Below are 18,455 nucleotides of genomic sequence, written 5' to 3' on the forward strand. Positions count from 1 at the left end.
ATCTAGAGAGCCCCTTTCCTTACCAAGATAAGATAGGGTCCTGACCCAAAGAGTCATTTTATGAAAATTAGACGCCTCTTTTCACTAGATTTAAAGAAAATCTAACAACCTGTATTTTGTCTTACAGCAAAAATTTAGGCTCTCCCCAGGGCTTCCACTATACTTGAATTTGACTTGGTTTCCCGAACTTCTCCAAAAGAAAATTGGGTTCTCTGACAGCTTCCCGAAATAAATGCTAACGCGAATGAACGATTGTATTCCAGGATAACTATTCTTCGTTTGTGATCTTTAGTTTTTGTGGATCTTTGCGAGAACCCAATTTTGACCTGGGGATAGTGGATCGCTACTTTCCTCCTCTATTCCCGAGGAGGTAGTGTCGGATACAGAATTTGAAATTTCACAAACAGGATACTGGGTATCACTTTCGACAAGCTTTGATTGAGATCAGCCAACTTATTTTGAGAGACATCATGACATTGAGACTTTTGGGAGCCCCCACCCCCCAACTTTTTGCCGCCTACGAACCTCAAAAGGCAAAACTTCGATAACTTTTGTCCAACAATAACCGACTTGTGAAAGCAGCTTTCTACGGTAGCCAGATTACTGTGCTGGTGCATTTATACTATTTAGGCGAGCCATTGAAAGGATTCAACCTTGTGTGTGCTGATCGCAATCCTCCAGGGCACAATTTTCAGACGTATGAATTCGGATTGTTGTGATAATGGTTACTGCCTCGAAGATTACCACTATTTTTCTGTTTCCTGCCTGGGGAGATTGGTCTAATGTGAAATATTGATACCTAACTACCTAAGTCATAGTCTTTTTTCCAGATACGTGATTTTTAAGTTGTCTCTATTTGCTTTAATTCTACTCCGTCTCTCTTTTTTCTTTCTTTCTCTGTATCTGTTTCTTTCTCTCTCTTTCGTTTTCTTTTACTCTTGTTCTCTTTTTGTTTTCACTGCTTGAGTGTTTTTTCACTAATTATAATAAATATTTTTAGGCCTGAAATTCATGCTGAAGAAAAGGAAAGACCCCTTCCTGTTGGAGCTCCAATAAATTGGATGCCCGCCAACGTAAGCCTATTTTTGGTTTCTTTTTCCTTTCTTTAGAAAGCAGAACAGTACACTGCAGTAATTAGCGAGGTATCACTCTACATTCGTAGGGAATAAAGTCCCCTGCCAAGTACTGCTGAACCGTATTAAGTTGAAATATTTAGTTTTAGAGTTCTCATGAAGAATTAAACACAAGGTGTGTGCTGAGGTTATAGTCGTTTTCATTTTTTTTTTTTTTTTTTTTTAAGTACTTTATTCTGTCCATGGGAATTCTTCTGAGAGCTTTGCGCTGTTATTGTCTTACCAATAATATTGCGCACTTTATTGTTACTGTATATGAGGCCCAGTTGTTTGTTGTACGGACTGACTTTGGGGTTTCTGCTGAGTGCTTTATGATTAAGTGTTTTGCTAGCCAAGGATGTATTCTATTTGTCAGCTATTTGCGCCGTGTACTTTGTGTGCAACTTTATAGGTAGAATACTACTGAACCAAATCATTATTCTTTTTGATGATTAACTTGCTGATGATATGCCCCTCCTGTCTCAATTAAGCTTTATGCCTCATTTCCAATTTTTAAAGGTTAATTTGCTGCTCTCTTACGATTTTAATGTGTGAATGAAAGACGAAAATTTCATTGTTGTTCCATAATTGAGATTGAGTTCTATTCATATACCATATCTATCGATCTACAACATTTTTTTTAAAGCTGGTGAGCAAGGTACCTCGGATTGGGAATATGTTGAAAATCTGTTGAAAATCGCTGAAAAAAACAGTTTTTTCGCAAGTTAAGAAACTTCTGTTAGAAAATTTCTAGATAATATAATAATTCTGCCTTGGTGAATTGATTACATACAAGTCCAGTGGACACTCTTTGTCATGAGACAACCCAAAATTTAGGTCATCCCCATTGCAATTCCAGTGGGTTTTCAGTAGACAAAGCTCATATAATATGAACAATATCAGTTGCCCAATTGCCTACAAGTTCCGTGGACATGCTTAGTCATAAATTTTAGAAAACATTTTATTTGGGGTCGGTCTCCAATGGCCTTCAAATGGCTCATAAAACTGATAGACTATTTGGATTAACTTACTCCATGCCTATCAACCTTAGTTCTGTCCTAGGATGGATGGATGATAGACTATCTATCAACAAGTGAAATAACATCATTTTTATTCAATTATAAAAAAGGCTTATGCCAGCTAAGAAAAAATATTTGAGTAGAAGTGTTAAGTGCTGTTCCCTCAATTAGTTAGTCAAAAAAAAAAAACATTTGGAATAACGTCAATAAGATGCATGAGTCGCTGATCATAGCTAGAGCATACGTTCTGGAATAGGCTGAAAAGTTAGAGTAGTGTGGGAACCTCATCAAATATGATGATAGTATTGAGCAGAAAGGTACGATGCGTATGGTATACGTTGAAAGTGCCTTTAATAAACTGAGAAAAGTTGAAGTTGTTGGAGTCAAACTCTGGCTTATCAATACTAGTGGCCTCTGCGTGGTGTACATATTTTAATCTTAGGTATGAGCTTCGAGGTTTGAAAAGCGAAGGCAAGGGTTTGAGAATAACTGTCTTAGACGTAAACTTGATATCCACTGGACTGCAGGGCTCGGAATTAATCCCTAAAGTCCTTTTTTCGGCTGAAGTCCCTTCCAAGTCCCTTTTTATGCAGAAAGTCGCTTAACTCCCTCAAAAGTCCCTATTTGGGAGCATGGTATATTTGAAAACTGAAGCATGATATATTTGAAAGCCCATTCTTAGATAATATAGCTTCTCCACAAATCTGGTTATGCTTGTCTCTTGGTTACGGTGTTGCAGTTCAGAAAGAAGCAGCAAAATAGTTGGAACTTTGTCTGTGGCCAAAGTGTCTATTGATTGTTGTAAACATAGGAAGCTTATAACGGCACAAAGTTGGCCTATATTGTTGGTGGGATAGATAGGTGGCACTGTTCAAGGATAGAGAGGAACATTGACCTATAGGGTGAGTGGGATGGATTGGTCATATTGTGGTAGCGTTCAAGGATAGATAATTTCTTGTAGCTTCATAAAATGAACCATACCAGTATGAATTTGTTCGAATTGATTTGTATTCCAATGTTAAAAATTATATATTCTTTCCCTTAGGCTAGTTAATAAACTAATAGCAGGTTGAGTGAGAAGAGTACTATGAGCGGAATATTCAGATGGCAAAAACGTTAATGATTTTTCTGCTTTGTTGATCCTACTTGTCTTTCAGGTCTCCTAAGTGAATTTAGGGAAGACAATGGGCAACTGCAAATCTTGTCGCTCCTGGTTAACTAAAGAATACAGGAGTGGCAGAAAGATGAACAAATGGTGTGGGATTGCAGCCTTGTTTTTACTGCAAAATATGTAGGAGTAATCTTAACTGCCGCAAAGGCTTTTACGCATTGAATCAGCATGCTTTGTCGGAAGAGCACAAGAAACAGATTGTGATCCATCTCAATCTGTTGCAGTTACGATTGTGTGGATCTGCTAGGCAGCAGTCCTAATGAGAAGAGTCATCAGCTACCACGGGAAGTAAAACTCTTGAGATGTTTTGTGACAAAGATGCTGCATACAAAGCTGAAATCATATGGGTACTCAAGACCTTTCAAGCTTCTATGTCTGCAGCTTTATGTGACAGAATCATTGATGTCTTTGAACCCATATTCTTTGGTAAGCTACAGCCTGGGATGTTGATGAGTGCAAACAAAGCCATGTACATGATAACTGATGCACTTCATCGACACTATAAACAAAAAAAGAGCTGCAGATTAGAGTGTGCTTTTGGTCCTCTTTAAGAGATCAAGGTGTGAGCCACCATCTGGTGACGCATTTCACTTGTTATGCAACTGGTGAGAAAATTGTATAAAATCTAATGTCATGCTTTTAGAGCGAGAATTTACCTCTTGAAAGATTAATTAAGATAGTTATAATGGTCCTAATCATAGGCAGCGCGCTAGCGCTGCCTAAGTAAAGAACGATGTGGGCACAATGTGTTTTTTTTTGTTTCTTCATACCCCGGGACTTCGTATCGAATTAGCTGTAATATAAACTTCGAAAAGGGCTCATTCGATTGGAAATTGGAGTGGCTAGTGCCATTTTTAATGGTAAAAAGTGAATGGAGGACACCTAGCCCCCCTCTCACGCCCACCTTTTCCCCAAACACATCCAATCAAAATTTTTAGATAGCCATTTTGTTGAGCGTAGTTGATTCACAAATAGGCAACATCTTTTTGAGGAGGACACTCCCCCACAACCCTCGGGGCTCGGGTTTTAAGTTATGCCCCGAGGGCATATAAGATCAATGTTGACGCAATGTACAGTTTATTAAATTTTTTTTCTTTAAAGTAGGCTACTTCATATAGAAGGGGTCGTCGTAGAGACTCCAAAAGGGGTTCATTCGATTGGAAATCGACAGTTCTAGTGCCCTTTTTAATAATCGAAAGTGATTGGGGGGAAATAGCCCCCCTCCCCCCGCCCATCTCTCCCCCAAACACATCCAATCAAAATTGTGAGGTAGCCATTTTGTTCAGCGTAATTGATTTCCAGATAGAAAATGTGTTTTTGAGGAGGACCCTCCCCCACAACCCTCGGGGCAAGGGTTTTAAGTTGTGCCCTGGGGGTATATAAGGTTTTTATTGAAGGTGTTGTCGTATAAACTTCAAAACCGGCTCATTCGATTGGAAATTCAAAGGGCTAGTGCCCTTTTTAATAGTCGAAAGTGATTGGAGGGCAACTAGCCCCCCCTCCCCCATGCCCATCTTTTCCCCAAACACATCTAATAAAAATCGTGAGAAAGCCATTTTGTTCAACGTATTTGATTTCCAGATGGAAAATAGGTTTTTGTGGAGGACACTCCCCCACAACCCTCAGGGCAAGGGTTTTAAGTTATGCCCTGGGGGCATATAAGGCTTTTATAGAAGGCGTTGTCGAATAAACTTCAAAACAGGCTCTTTCGATTTGAAATTAAAAGGGCTAGTGCCCGTTTTAATAGTCGAAAGTGATTGGATGGCAACTAGCCCCCCACGCCTATTATTCTCCCAAACACATCCAATCAAATTTTTGAGATAGTTATTTTGTCAGCGTAGCTGATTTCCAGATAAAAAAAAATCTTTTTGAGGAGGACACTCCCCCACAACCCTCTGGGCACGGGTTTTAAGTTATGCCCTAGGGGCATATAAGGTTTTTAATAGAAGGCGTTGTCGTAGAAACTTCAGAACAGACTCACTCGATTGGAAATTCAAAGGGCTAGTGCCCTTTTCAATAGTCGAAAGTGATTGAAGGGCAACTAGACCACCCCCTCCCCCCGTCACGCCCATCATTAACCCAAACATATCTAATCAAAATTGTGAGATAGCCATTTTGTTCAGCGTAGTTGATTTCCAGATAGAAAATGTGTTTTTGAGGAGGACACTCCCCCACAACCCTCCGGGCAAGGGGTTTTAAGTTATGCCCTGGGGGCATATGAGGTTTTATAGGAGGCGTTGTCGTAGAAACTTCAAAACAGGCTCATTCGATTGGAAATTCAAAGGGCTAGTGCCCTTTTTAATAGTCGAAAGTGATTGGAGGGCAACATGCCCCCACGCCCATAATTCCCCCAAACACATCCAATAAAAATTTTGAGATAGTCATTTTGTTCAGCGTAGTTGATTTTCAGATAGAAAATAGTTTTTTGAGGAGGAAACTCCCCCACAACCCTCAGGGCAAAGGTTTTAAGTTATGCCCTGGGGGCATATAGGCCCTAAGGTTTTTATAGAAGGCGTCGTCGTAGAAACTACAAAAAAGGCTCATTCGATTTGGAATTCAAAGGGCTAGTGCCCTTTTTAATAGTTGAAAGTGATTGGAGGGCAACTAGCTCCCCACGTTCATCATTCCCCAAACACATCCAATCAGAATTTTGAGATAGCCATTTTGTTCAGCGTAGGCTAGTTGATTTCAAGATGGAAAATATGTTTTTTAGGAGGACACTCCCCCACAACCCTCAGGGCAAGGGTTTTAAGTTACGCCCTCACGCCCCCCCCTCACGCCAATCATTCAACGTATTGAAAATATTGTCATTTTGTATAAAGACAATATTAGTATAATCATTTTGTTCAACGTATTTGATTTCCAGATACAAAATATGTTTTTGACAAGGATTGGAGGGCAACTAGCCCCCCCCCCCAACCTACGCCCATCCTTCCCCCAAACACATCCAATCAAAATTTTAAAGATATCTATTTTGTTCAGCGTAGTTGATTTCCAGATAGAAAATATCTTTTTGAGGAGGACACTCCCCCATAACCTTCAGGGCAAGGGTTTTAAGTTATGCCCAGGGAGCTTATAATATTTTTATAGAAGGCGTTTTTGAATGTCTCCCCAAGGCCAGAACAAAATTTGCACTTTACTTAAAAAATACAAATGAATGTGCATTGTCAATTTAATATACATATACTTATATTTAGTAATCAAAATGTTAAAATTATTTGATATGTTAAAGCAATAAAAGTAAAAACATTTATATTATTTTCAGTAAAGTACAAATTTTGTTCTGGCTTTGGGAAGCCATAGGGGTTTTGGGCCCAGTTTATGTTAATTTTTGCCCGTTTTGAGTTTGACTTGGTTAATTTTTTTAGCTTCTGTTCGTTTTGGGTTTCATTTATTTATCTATGCTGATTTGTGGTAGTTTCGAGCTTGGTAAATCATCTGATTTAATTTTTGCTCATTTTTTGTTTAATCGAGTTCTTTTTCTTTTTTTAATTAAAAAATTAATTTTTTTTAATTAATATCAATAAAAAGGTATGGTCGCAAATGACTGCATTGAACAGGGGTTGGCTGCAGTCACTAAAATAATTTTTTGTAACTTTTATTTTAGCCTGTCACTTTTTCTTTGAAGTTATCACTAAAGTCACTCTTTTTTGCCGTTTCAAAATTCTATTTACTTAGTGCTTATTTCAGTGAGCTAGAAAGGTAATGTAAAAACATAATGGATAACAGGCTGTTACCTGTTGAAAATTAGTAATGCTAATATGATATAGGAGTATGAAAAAAAGAAATAATTTAAAGTCCGAAGCAACATCTTTATATGTTTACAGATTAATTTTGCATAAGTTATGCATTTATTTTTCATCACAAGCTTTTGATCGTGCCCTTTACCCTTATCAGTTGGACTGGCGGATCCTGGGGGTGGGGGTGATCTTTCTCCCTCCTGTTAGGTCTCAAATCAATCACAACACACCCTTATAGTTAAGTCTCAACTTATAGATTCTCAATCACGCAGTATCGTTTTTTTTTGTTGAAATGTCCCCACTTTGCCAAACAAGTCCTATTTGTTTTTCCTCCATTTGATTTAATATATTCATTGACCTGAAATCGATGTAAAAACTGTCGCCAAGTCAAGTTAGTAAAATTATATGGGTCCTAAAATCATGGTAAAATTATATTGGTCCAAACCTTTTGCAAGTTTGTCTTCCGTTGCTCCAATTAAGCCGTCCGGAGCTTAAGGTCCTCACTTAGAAGGAGTGTAAGGACCCTCCACTAAGTTATGAAAGAATTCTGTAAGTCTGGACCGTCCAAAAAGAGAGTAAAAGAAGAAAATCATAACCCTTAATGATAAGCTCAGAAAGTTTGCCTCTTCACAGCATAATAAAATGTTAATTTTGTTTTTAATATTATTTGCTTCTCTGAATGTGCTTAAAGAAGTGAATATAGTGAAAAATACACTTCGCGACGTAAAACAAATAAAAATGTTTTTAAACTTTTTATTGACCTCAAAATTCTTCAGTCGTAAAATGGACGAAAGAGACCCTATTTTACCGAATTTGTTTTGCTATGCCTCTACCCCCCCCCCTCTTTACTTTTGCCCTGCAGATCTGTCAGTGCTTTGTTGCTGGAAATTTGAAAACTAGCTTTTAAGAAAGAGTTTTATGGACAAAGAGGTTTTTTTGAATTATAGAATAAAATGTTTGCGTATTTCAAAGGTAACTTTTGAGATGGATGGAGGGGGGGACTGCAAACCCGTATTTCCAGGTTTTTAGCCTTGGAAGATCAATTTACTATTTTTGAATCAGACCCATTTTTGAGGGATTCCAGGCTCTTTTCGTGAAAATTCTGAAAGCTTATTTTCGTAGTTCCTAAACACTTTTTTGTATGATATGGCTAATAGTTACCACTCTTGAATCGGATTATATTCTGAATAATATTGGATTTTACTCAGGAAAAAGAGTTTGTTTAAGTATATTTTTACTCTCGGTTATTATGGACCGGGATTTTCCCTTTACTAGGTAACTCATGATGTTTGAGGTTGTACTGTAGTAGTACAATCTCGTTATATCCCATTTGCTTCTTATATTGAATGTAATAAAAACAACAACAAATGAATGAAATATTAGCATTTACAATAGTTTCATTCAGCATGTCCCAACATGGTGGCTGACGTTGGGTCCTGCTGTTAGCTGAGCGATTGATCAGTGGCCGACACTCTTGGAGTATTTTTCCATTACGTGCCATCGAAGAAACATTTGAAGAATGTTGCGTCATCATTGAAGTAACTCAAGATCGTTGAAAACGAAAGATGTGCTTGCAGAATTCGACGTGTATTCACGAAGCCGAGCTGAAGCTTACTTCTTACTGTTTTTGCGAGACTTCTGAAACCCAACATTATCATGTCTACTGATGAAATTTCTACCAGTTTGCTTGAGAACTTAGACAACTACTTGCAGGACACTATTGTAGGTGAGTAGGTCGACTGAAGCTTACTTTTCAGCTGAGCTGAAAAAACTTATTTATCACTGTTTTTGTGAGACTTCTGAAACCCAACATTATCTCTTCTGCTGATGAAATTTCTACCAGTTTGCTTGAGAACTTGGACAACTATTTGCAGGACACTATTGTAGGTGAGCAGGTTGAGCTTGCGTTAGATGCTCAGGAACTCACCTTGGCAGAAAGACAAGGGTTCCATCAAAGGGCACCAAGGCATTTCAAGGCAGCTGCCGAACACATGATCTCATCTCTTCTAACAGCCTTGTTGAAGCGCTTAGGTGCCTGGATCCTGAAGAAAGGAAAAGAGCAAAAAGTCTATCAGATATAGCTTTCCTTCCTCGAGAAATCCCTATAGAAGTGGTTATTGACGTTGTTATAAGTGAGCGGATATTGCTGCAAGCCGAGAACTCAGCAGAATCAACACCATCACATATTGACTATTACTGGCATCAAATCCTCTCAATGATGGATGCTTTTGGCGGGCAAAAGTGTATACTTGTGTCGAAGCTTGTAAAAGCTGCGTTGACACTATCGCACTGCATTACTGGCGTAGATAATTTTTTTTGCTCTCAGGAAGACTTCTTCCATTGGACAGAGCCCCCATGCCAGAAAGAGTCCTGAATGTGAAGCTGTGTGTGAGTGACGAATTGAACATATATGGAGGCAAATCAGAAAGGTTTCCTATTCTCAAAGAATTGTTGACTTTGTCTAGGTTGGCCTGGTCAGAAATACCAAGATTATGTTGAGAGCAAGGCAACAGAACAAGCTGCTAAACAAAGCATTCAAGACTAAGAGAAGAAAGGGAGCAGAAACTAGTTGACATCTTTAACAAAAAAAAGAGCTAGATTGGCTGGTGGAATCATTGCAAGAAAAGCGGGCCTCTGAAAAACAAAAAACGAGTAATTGTTGGCGCCCTCTCGAAAGAGGACACCGATCGCTTTCAGAGAGCGGTGGCTTCAAAGGATTCCGTGGACATTGCCTTGGTCAATTCCCTACTAAAGAGTGCCATGAAAACGGAAAAAACTGAAACAGACGAAAAAGAGCGGACAGAAAAGGACATACAAAAGAAGAAGTTGGAACTGATAAGCAAATTTACCAATCTGTCATAGAAGTCGAAGAAATAAATGAGTTAGCTTGCAAGCTCAAGTCTTGTGGATTGTTTTTACTTATTACTAGTCTTGAAGCTGCTTTTCTATTTTTGTTTTAATAAACATAACTAAAAGTTTGAACAAAATGAAAATGGAAAAATAAATACAACTGGCCATATCCAGGGAAAATGAGTTACTTCTAAGGCTCATGAATATGATGATTCTTAGGGTGACTTGGCAACCGCTCCTGATTCATGAGCAAAGGAATGTTTTGACCATGAATGGCATTCAAAATTCTTTCCCACTTTGGTCCCTTCCCCCCCCCCCCTAAAAGTCCCTTGACAGGTCGTCAATTCACTTTTTTAATGAGCAGGAATCATTCCTAGCCCTGGGACTGATAAGATTGCCAACACCTTTGTTCGTGTAAAGGCCTTATAATCAGTCGTGGCCGACTCGATTCCATCATGGGAGTCCCATCGTGTGGATTGATGAGGGCCGGTTTCCTCACGATGTGTGAGTGTCAGGTGCATCTCGATACCTGGTGATGTGGCCGACTGAAAGCAATGGTTGGAATGTGTCTAAATAAGGATTCTTCGCCGTTCAGATCATCTGTGAAGAACTTTGATTTACAGAATTTGAGAGGTCGTAGTGAAGAAGCGCCGTTATTGTCCTTTGTTTCAGTCGACGTGGGAAAACTTAAGTCTAATTAGGTAATTTTGTAGGTTGAAGGAGGTACAAAAAAATGCAAATGCAGAGAATGATTTTTTTTTGTATTCTTAGTATCTTTTTCGTCTGAATCCTTTACAGAATTAACTGTAAAAGACGGCTTCGGCTTTTTCTCCACTCAGTGACGTAATATTTTCCTAGTCATCCTGTTTATCGTGTCTTACACTAGCTTCTTCTACCCTATTCTAATTAAGTTCTGTATACTTTTGAAAAATAACATAGCAAACAAATTTCATTATTTTTTTCCTTTATGATTATTTGTGTCTACATTCTTCCAAGATCCTGAAATGTTGCCCATTCTTACAGTTTAAAAGTGTTTTAGCCGGGAAGATTTGAATTTTTTTAAAAAGAGATTGAAAAGAGTGCACCTGTTCCGATGCATCCTTCCTCCGTAAGGAAACCTCTATCCAGCAGCTCTAATTGTCACACCACACAATTCAAGGAGGATGAAACTGCTCATATGCCTAAAGGTCTTTAATTCACTTCAATTTGTCCATCAACTCTCATATATTCTCATTGGTGACCTATTTCCTTTTCTTGTGAGCTAATTTTTCCATTTCCTTTTTGTTGTATTTATTTAAATAAGATTTTTTCAATATTTTTTGGGTAAATCTAGTTAATATTTGTTCTTTTCTATATAGAGGACTAACTAAAAACACATTTTGTTCATTGTTTTAGTAAAAATGTCAACGGTACTTAGCATTGGAATTATAAACCATAGTTATAAATAGTTGTTATAGTTTTTAGATCTCTAAGGCAAATTTTTAAGGTGATGTGTGTAAAATTCTAAGGTAGACGTAGTTTTGGAAAGTATACACTTGAGTGCCTTTCAAATCTTGAAGCTACCACCTTTTGGCATCGTTGGTGCTTGAAACTGTATGCTGTAGCTAATAATCGATTTGCAATTTAAAGTTGAGAAAAATTGAGCTTGCCGTATTGGAAGTGTTGATACTTTGACTTTAAGGCCTAAGTGAGTACGTGCCAGGTAGGGCAGGACCTAAAATGTTAGCGTAGCTTTCTATTAGATATGGTTAATGTCTCGGTGTAAATGGTGACGTAATGGCGAAAGTGGCTCAGAAAAGGCCTATGTGAGTGCGTGCCAGGTAGGGCCGGACTTAAAATTTTAACGTAGGTATCTATTAGATATGGTTAATGTCACGATGTAGATGGTGACGTAATGGTTAAAGTGGCTCATAAAAGGCCTAAGTGAGTACGTGCCAGGTAGGGCCGGACCTAACTTAGCTTTCTGTTATATATGGTTAACCTCATAGTGTAAATGGTGACGTAATGGTGAAAGTGGCTCAGAAAAGGCCTAAGTGAGTACGTGCCAGGTAGGGCCGGACCTAACTTAGCTTTCTGTTATATATGGTTAACCTCATAGTGTAAATGGTGACGTAATGGTGAAAGTGGCTCAAAAACTTTTGTATTGCACAACAAACGATAGCATAAGCAAACAGAAAGTACCATTCCGACTGGATGTGCGAAGGAGTGACCAAAGGATTGGAAAGTTTTGTGTTATTTAGGAATCCCTGTAATTAAACTGTGGTGCATAATTGATCTTTTTTTTTCCTCAAGAATAAAAATATGTGAATCGAAAACGAATTTTTAAACTGAATTCGGTAAAGCAATGATTTTACTGTTGTAACCTACTGTTTAGGTATAATATATATATATATATATATATATATATATATATATATATATATATATATATATATATATATATATATATATATATATATATATATATATATATATATATATATATATATATATATATATATATATATATATATATATATATATATATATATATATATATATATATATATATATATATATATATATATATATATATATATATATATATATATATATATATATATATATATATATATATATATATATATATATATATATATATATATATATATATATATATATATATATATATATATATATATATATATATATATATATATATACATATATATATATATATACTCATTATTGATGGGAGGATACAAAACTGCGTTAGAACATTTTTATGACACCTAAAAAAAACGCGCAAAAAAGACGGAGAATGCGAAAAATTCTAGTCAAAGTTCTGCTTAAAAGTTGTATTAGACCACAAATAAACTTTTTTGAGCTGAAACTGTTCCCATGATTATTCGCAGGTCAAGCATTACTTGTGCGTTTCTGATGTCATCTCTGTTAGGCAAAGAGCTTATATCACTGGGTTCCAAATATCAGTAAATTACATTGAAAAACCTGTGGTTATCTTGGTTTCTTCTTGCAGAACTGTTCAGCTTTGTCTAGCTCTCTGAATTTTGCTGAGCTCAAATTGCTGCTGGAGAATGTTGTCAAACATATGGTGTAATCTGACCACAAGAAAAATGAATTATGATCGCTTAATATAGCGTTATTTGGAGTCTGTAGTATTCTAAAGTATTTGCTGCTGTCTCCTTAGAAACCTGCAGAAAACCAAGATTTAGTTTTTATAGTCTGTTATCGATTTTTCATCAGATGCTTTAGAAACCATGAGACCATGATTGGAAATGATTTGCTAAAAACTTGCTGTATAAGCTTAAAAGGGTCCAAGACCTGAGCAATCTTAATTGCAAAATGTATGGGAATTATAAGGATTGTTTCTGGGGGAAAACAGACTTTGAATATAAAGGTAATGAAGAACAACTTTTAGCTTCCTGGTACTGCATCCGCCGGTGGATCTTTTTTATGCAAGAATGTTTGTGTTTTTAGTAGAGAAGAATCTTGTATCAACAATAAAAAAGAAAGAAAAGAAATCCATTCAGATTATTTGCTTCAGAGCAGCTGTTCCCAACCACAGTTTTTGCTATGTTCTTTCAAGGAGTCGTGTTCTTATACAATTTCCTATCATACTATGCCATCATTTTTTTTTTTTTTTTGACATTTTTTCTTTCGTTCATGATTTTTAATTTGAAAGGCAAATTGGTTGCCCATCAGATAACGAGATTTTTAACGCATGAGGCTGGTGGTTATTCACTGTTCTTGAGCTAAACTTTAACTTTGATTGTCTTTTAGAGACTGGAAGATTTATCTAAATTGAAACCTAAATCCTGGTATCCGGGAGATACTATCCTAAATACTAAATTCTGGAATTCTAAATTCTGGCTTGAACTTCTTTGTCAATAGATTGACAATCCAGAACACAGCGAAAATGTACCACATTTTTTTTAGCCATAGCAGCCTCATGAGGTATATGATCGCTAGTGACGACGCTCCACCCTAAAGCATTGCCATGATTTTTTTTTTTTTTTTTTTTTATTGATTTTTTTTATTTGTTTTTTTTTTGTTGTTTTCCGTGGTTTTAATTAGTAGCTGCTAAAGAATCTTATTTCTTAATTCAGATATAACAGTAATTAGGCCATAACTAGATGCTTAGCTTTGCATGATATAATTTAGCCATCTGTTGGTATAATTTAATTTAGTTTATTCTAGTTATTGCATTTCTTTTTTTTTACACTTGGGCTTGAAAATCTCATTTTTATTAAAGAGAAGTTCTGGCACAACACAAGCGAGCAATGGTCAAGTTGAACGTGATGTTAATAGTCCTTTTGAAGATTTTGGAGCTTGGCTTAAGAGGTAAGCTGTGAAAAATAAGAAATACCATATTTGAAAAAATAAAAAGCGTCAGATTATGTGTCTTAAATCACGAAAATAGGTGTTTAGTTCGAAAAGGTAATGTGTTCGTCCACTTTTGCAAAGAGAAACTGAAAGAAGGTATTCAAGTGTATTTAACAAATGTTTCTTGTGGCAATTGTGCAATTTGTGTCTAGTCTCATTTAAAATAATTACTTTGCTCTCTACTTCCAAAGTAAGATAATATGTTCTTGAGAATAAAATTTACAAATGATCCCTTCGGACGATTCCTATTAATATATAAACACTTTTCTAAGCGAGATTTTTGCTTTTTAAATGCGAGCTTAAGCTTGAAGAGTAAAACGTCTAAGAAGTTGAATGGTGACTAAGTAAAACATACTGAAGATAGTCTTCGAATCAAACCAACTATAGAAAGAGGATAGCTGAGTATAAGATTTTCACTTCTGTGAAAACCTAAATATTTACTACAACTGTAAAATAACCTAATTTCATGGATTGGACAGGCATAGCCTTTACTCTTTAAAAGTATTTAATTTTTAATTTTTTAATATTGTTTTTTTATTCTATGTTTAGTTTTCGATATATAACGTGTGGACCAAGTGGATAATTTGTTATCGTACGCAACGGGAGAATTGGAATTTTCTGATGAATGTCCATATATTTTTTTTTTTTTGCAAATCAACAAATTTACTGTCAAGTGTAGCTCTAGGTCGCGATTTCTCAGTTTTTCCGGGAGGGAGACACTTTCGCCCCAAGTCCCACCTCTGAGTAGGTTTGTCTAACTATATTTTAAATATTCAAAATGATCAGAAAAAGTAAGGTAGAACTAAGTATGATGCAATCTTCTCATTTGAACTGTCAATATTCATATTGACTAACAATCAGAAACAACGCTATAGCGTCGCCTAAAGTTAAGAGCCATAAGGCTCCAATGTTTTATTATTATCTTTTTTTCAGAGGCACTTCATATGGAAGGGGTGGTCAGATAAATTTTGTAGGGGACTCATTCGATTGGAAATTGGAAGTTCTAGTGCCTTTTTAAGAGTCAAAAGGGATCAAAGGATAAGTATCCCCCTCCCCCTCCACCATGCCCTCTTTTCCCTAAATGCCCCCGATCAAAATTTTAAGATAACCATTTTCTTCAAAACGGTCCAAAGGTCAAGTTACTGCTCCTCCGGGGTCGACAAAGCCCTTCACAGCCCGGGGGCAAGGGTTGTAGGCTATACAAGTTACCCATCATGAAATTATAAGGTTTTTATGGAAGGGTGGTCGTGTAAACTTTGGAAGGTGCTCATTCGATTGGAAATACGAAGTTCAAGTGCGGTTTTTAAGAATCAAAAGCGATTGTTGTCTTAAGGAGCACAGGAAAGGCAATGGGAGACCACGGAATCAAATGGGGAGGAAAAACTCCTGGACTTAGATTATACTGATAATTTAAGCATCCTAGATGAAAGTGTGAGCACAATGAATGAACTTTTAGATGTTTTACAAGTTTAGGGGGCAAGAACAGGTTTGAAGGGGAATCTTAAGAAGACAGTCACTGAGGCTAGGAATAAATGAAAATGAAAAGATGACATTGGGAAACAAAATGATCGATCAAGTGGGCAGCTCCACTTACCTTGGTAGTATTATTAGTAAATACGGTGGGACCAGTGAAGATGTTAAAAGTAGAATAGCCAAGGCTCAGGGTGTTTTTTCACAGTAAAAAAAAGTTTGGAAGAATAGGAAGATAAGTCTGCAAACCAAGATTAGAATATTAGAAGCTTCAGTGATGACAGTGGTCAAATATGGCTCGGAAGCATGGGCGCTCCGAAAAGTGGCTGACTGATCGTATTTTAAACAGTAGACTGTACGAAAAGTGCGGTTCAATCCCGCTTTATAGGGCTATAATGAAAGAAAGGTTGAGATGGCTAGAGCGCGTTGTGCGGATGAAGGATGACAGATTGCCGAAGATTGTCCTTTTCGGCCAACCGTCTGGGGTGGGAGGACGTCATAAAGAAAGATTTAAAGGAAATAGAAACTTCCTGTGAGGGTGTAAAAAGGGAGGCTTTGAATAGATTTAGATGGAGGAGGAGCGTGCGTAGCTGTGCTGGCCTCAGGCGGCTTGGTGTTGTGGCGAGCTGTTAGTAGTAGTAGTAGTAGTAGTAACCCACTTCCCTCCTAATGCCCTTTTTCCCCAAATGTATCCAATCAAAATTTTGAGATAGCCATTTGGTTCAAAATAGTCCAAAGGCCAAATAATTATGCCTCCAGGGTTGATGACTCATCCTCCCAGCTTCCGGGGCAAGAGTTGTAAGTTATACAAGCTGCCCATTGTTAACATATAAGGTTTTTATGGAAAGGGTGGTAGTATAAACTTCGGAGGAAATCAGAGCTCATTCGATTGGAAATCAGAATCGGAGGGCAACGTGATCGGAGGGCAACCAGCCTCCCCCCACGCCCTGTTCTCCCCAAATAGACCTGATCAAAATTTTGAGATAACCATTTCGTTTAGAATAGTCTGAATGTCAAATAACTATGATTCTGGAGTTGACCCCCCCCCCCTTAGCCCCAGTTGCAAGGGCTGCAAGCTAGATAAGTTGCTTATTGTTAACAAATAAGGTTTTTTGGAAGTATAAACTTTGGGGTGAGCTGATTTGGTTCAAAATCGTAAGTTCTAGTTCACTTTTAAGAGTCAAAAGTAATCAAAGAGCAGCCAGTCCCATGCCCTTTTCCCCAAATGTATTTGATCAAAATTTTGATATAGAAATTGTGTTCAAAATAGTCCAAAGATAAAATAACTATGCTTCCGAGTTTTATAACCCCTGTCCCCCCTCTTCCAGCCCGCGGGATAAGGGCTGTAAGTTATGCAAGCTGCTCATTGCTAACAAATAAAGTTTTTATGGAGGGGGTGGTCGTTTTGAAGGGGACTCATTCGATTGGAAATCAGAAGCTTAAGTTCCCTTTTTAAGATTTAAAAGCGTTCGAAGGGTAACCAGCCCATCCCCTCCCGATGTCTTTTTTTCCCAAATACATCCGATTAAAACTTTGAGATAGACTTTTTCAAAATAGTCCTAGGGTCAAATAATTATGCATCTAAAGATCAACCCCCCCAGCCCCGGGAGAAAGGGCTGTAAGCTATACACGTTGCTTGTTGTTAACATATAAGGTTTTTATGGAAGTGGGAGTGTATAAACTTTGAAGGGGGTTCATTTGATTGAGCATCGAAAGTTTTAGTGCCCTGTTTAAGAGTCAAAAGTGATTGGGGGCAACCCCACCCCCACCCCCCACCACACGCTCTTTTCCCCCAAATGAGTCAGGTCAAAATTTTGAGATAGACGTTTCGTTCAAAATAGTTCAAAGGTCAAATAACTATGCCCCCTGGGCAGATACCCCCAGCCTCTGGGGCAACGGCTATAAGTCATGCAAGTTGCCCATTGTTAGCATATAAGGATTTTTATAGGAAAAGAGGGCATGTTTGATCCCGGGTCTCCGAAAAGGGTTAGGATTTTAAGGTGAAACCTGATGGAAATATTGAAAGGTGAGTCCAATCAAAACACACTATGTGCTTGCTGGCTGTAAAAAGGGATTATCAGCAATACCTAAAGAACGACTGAGGGTATCAAGTTGAAACTTTGAGGAGATGTCGAAGACAGATTTGAGGGCAACCAGACCACTCCTTGTCTTTTTTAGGTGTCCCCTCTGCTCAACAATGATCGAAATTTTGGAATTTTCGTTTTGTTCAAACTAGTTAAAAGGCCTGATTGCTATAGTTCCAGGGATACCATGCCCCCATAGCCACGGGGCAAGGATTATAAAGTATACACTTTGCCCATTGTTTAACAGTAGGATTTATCATTAGGAAAGGGGGAAAATATTTGATTCTGGGGGTATCCTAAAAGTTTAAAGACATTAAGACGAAACCCTGGAGAATGTTGAGGGGTATGTTACAATAAATCTAAAGGTACTATGTGTGTTCAGTTTATCGAAAAGAAGGATATGCAATATTTTAAGAACAGATGAGTGTTAAGTTGCAACTTTCCGGACGTGTTAAGGGGGATGTTGAAAAGTGCTTGGAGGACCGCCAGCCCCCTCCCATGCCCTTTTTAGTTGCCCTCCCTCCGAAAATTTGGATCAAAATTTTGAAACAGATATCTTGTTTAAAATAGTCAAAACCACGAACAACTGTGCCTTTTGTAATTACATAGCCCCCACAGCTTTGGAG

At 37.5% G+C, this 18,455-nt stretch overlaps 1 protein-coding gene across 1 annotated transcript in view; it reads left to right on the forward strand.

The window, feature by feature from the left end:
* The window catches only part of LOC148952055 (uncharacterized), a 318,887-nt gene that overhangs the window by 205,240 nt on the left and 95,192 nt on the right, over window positions 1-18,455 (forward strand). The window contains exons 20-21 of the mRNA XM_089089125.1: window positions 1,001-1,073; window positions 14,145-14,233. Of these exons, the coding sequence (XP_088945251.1) occupies window positions 1,001-1,073; window positions 14,145-14,233 (162 nt within the window). The remainder of the gene's footprint in view (window positions 1-1,000; window positions 1,074-14,144; window positions 14,234-18,455) is intronic.

The sequence above is a fragment of the Artemia sp. Qi Xiang Cuo genome, chromosome 5 (assembly GCF_049724085.1).
Source record: "Artemia sp. Qi Xiang Cuo chromosome 5, ASM4972408v1, whole genome shotgun sequence".
Classification (NCBI taxonomy): Eukaryota; Metazoa; Arthropoda; class Branchiopoda; order Anostraca; family Artemiidae; genus Artemia; species Artemia sp. Qi Xiang Cuo.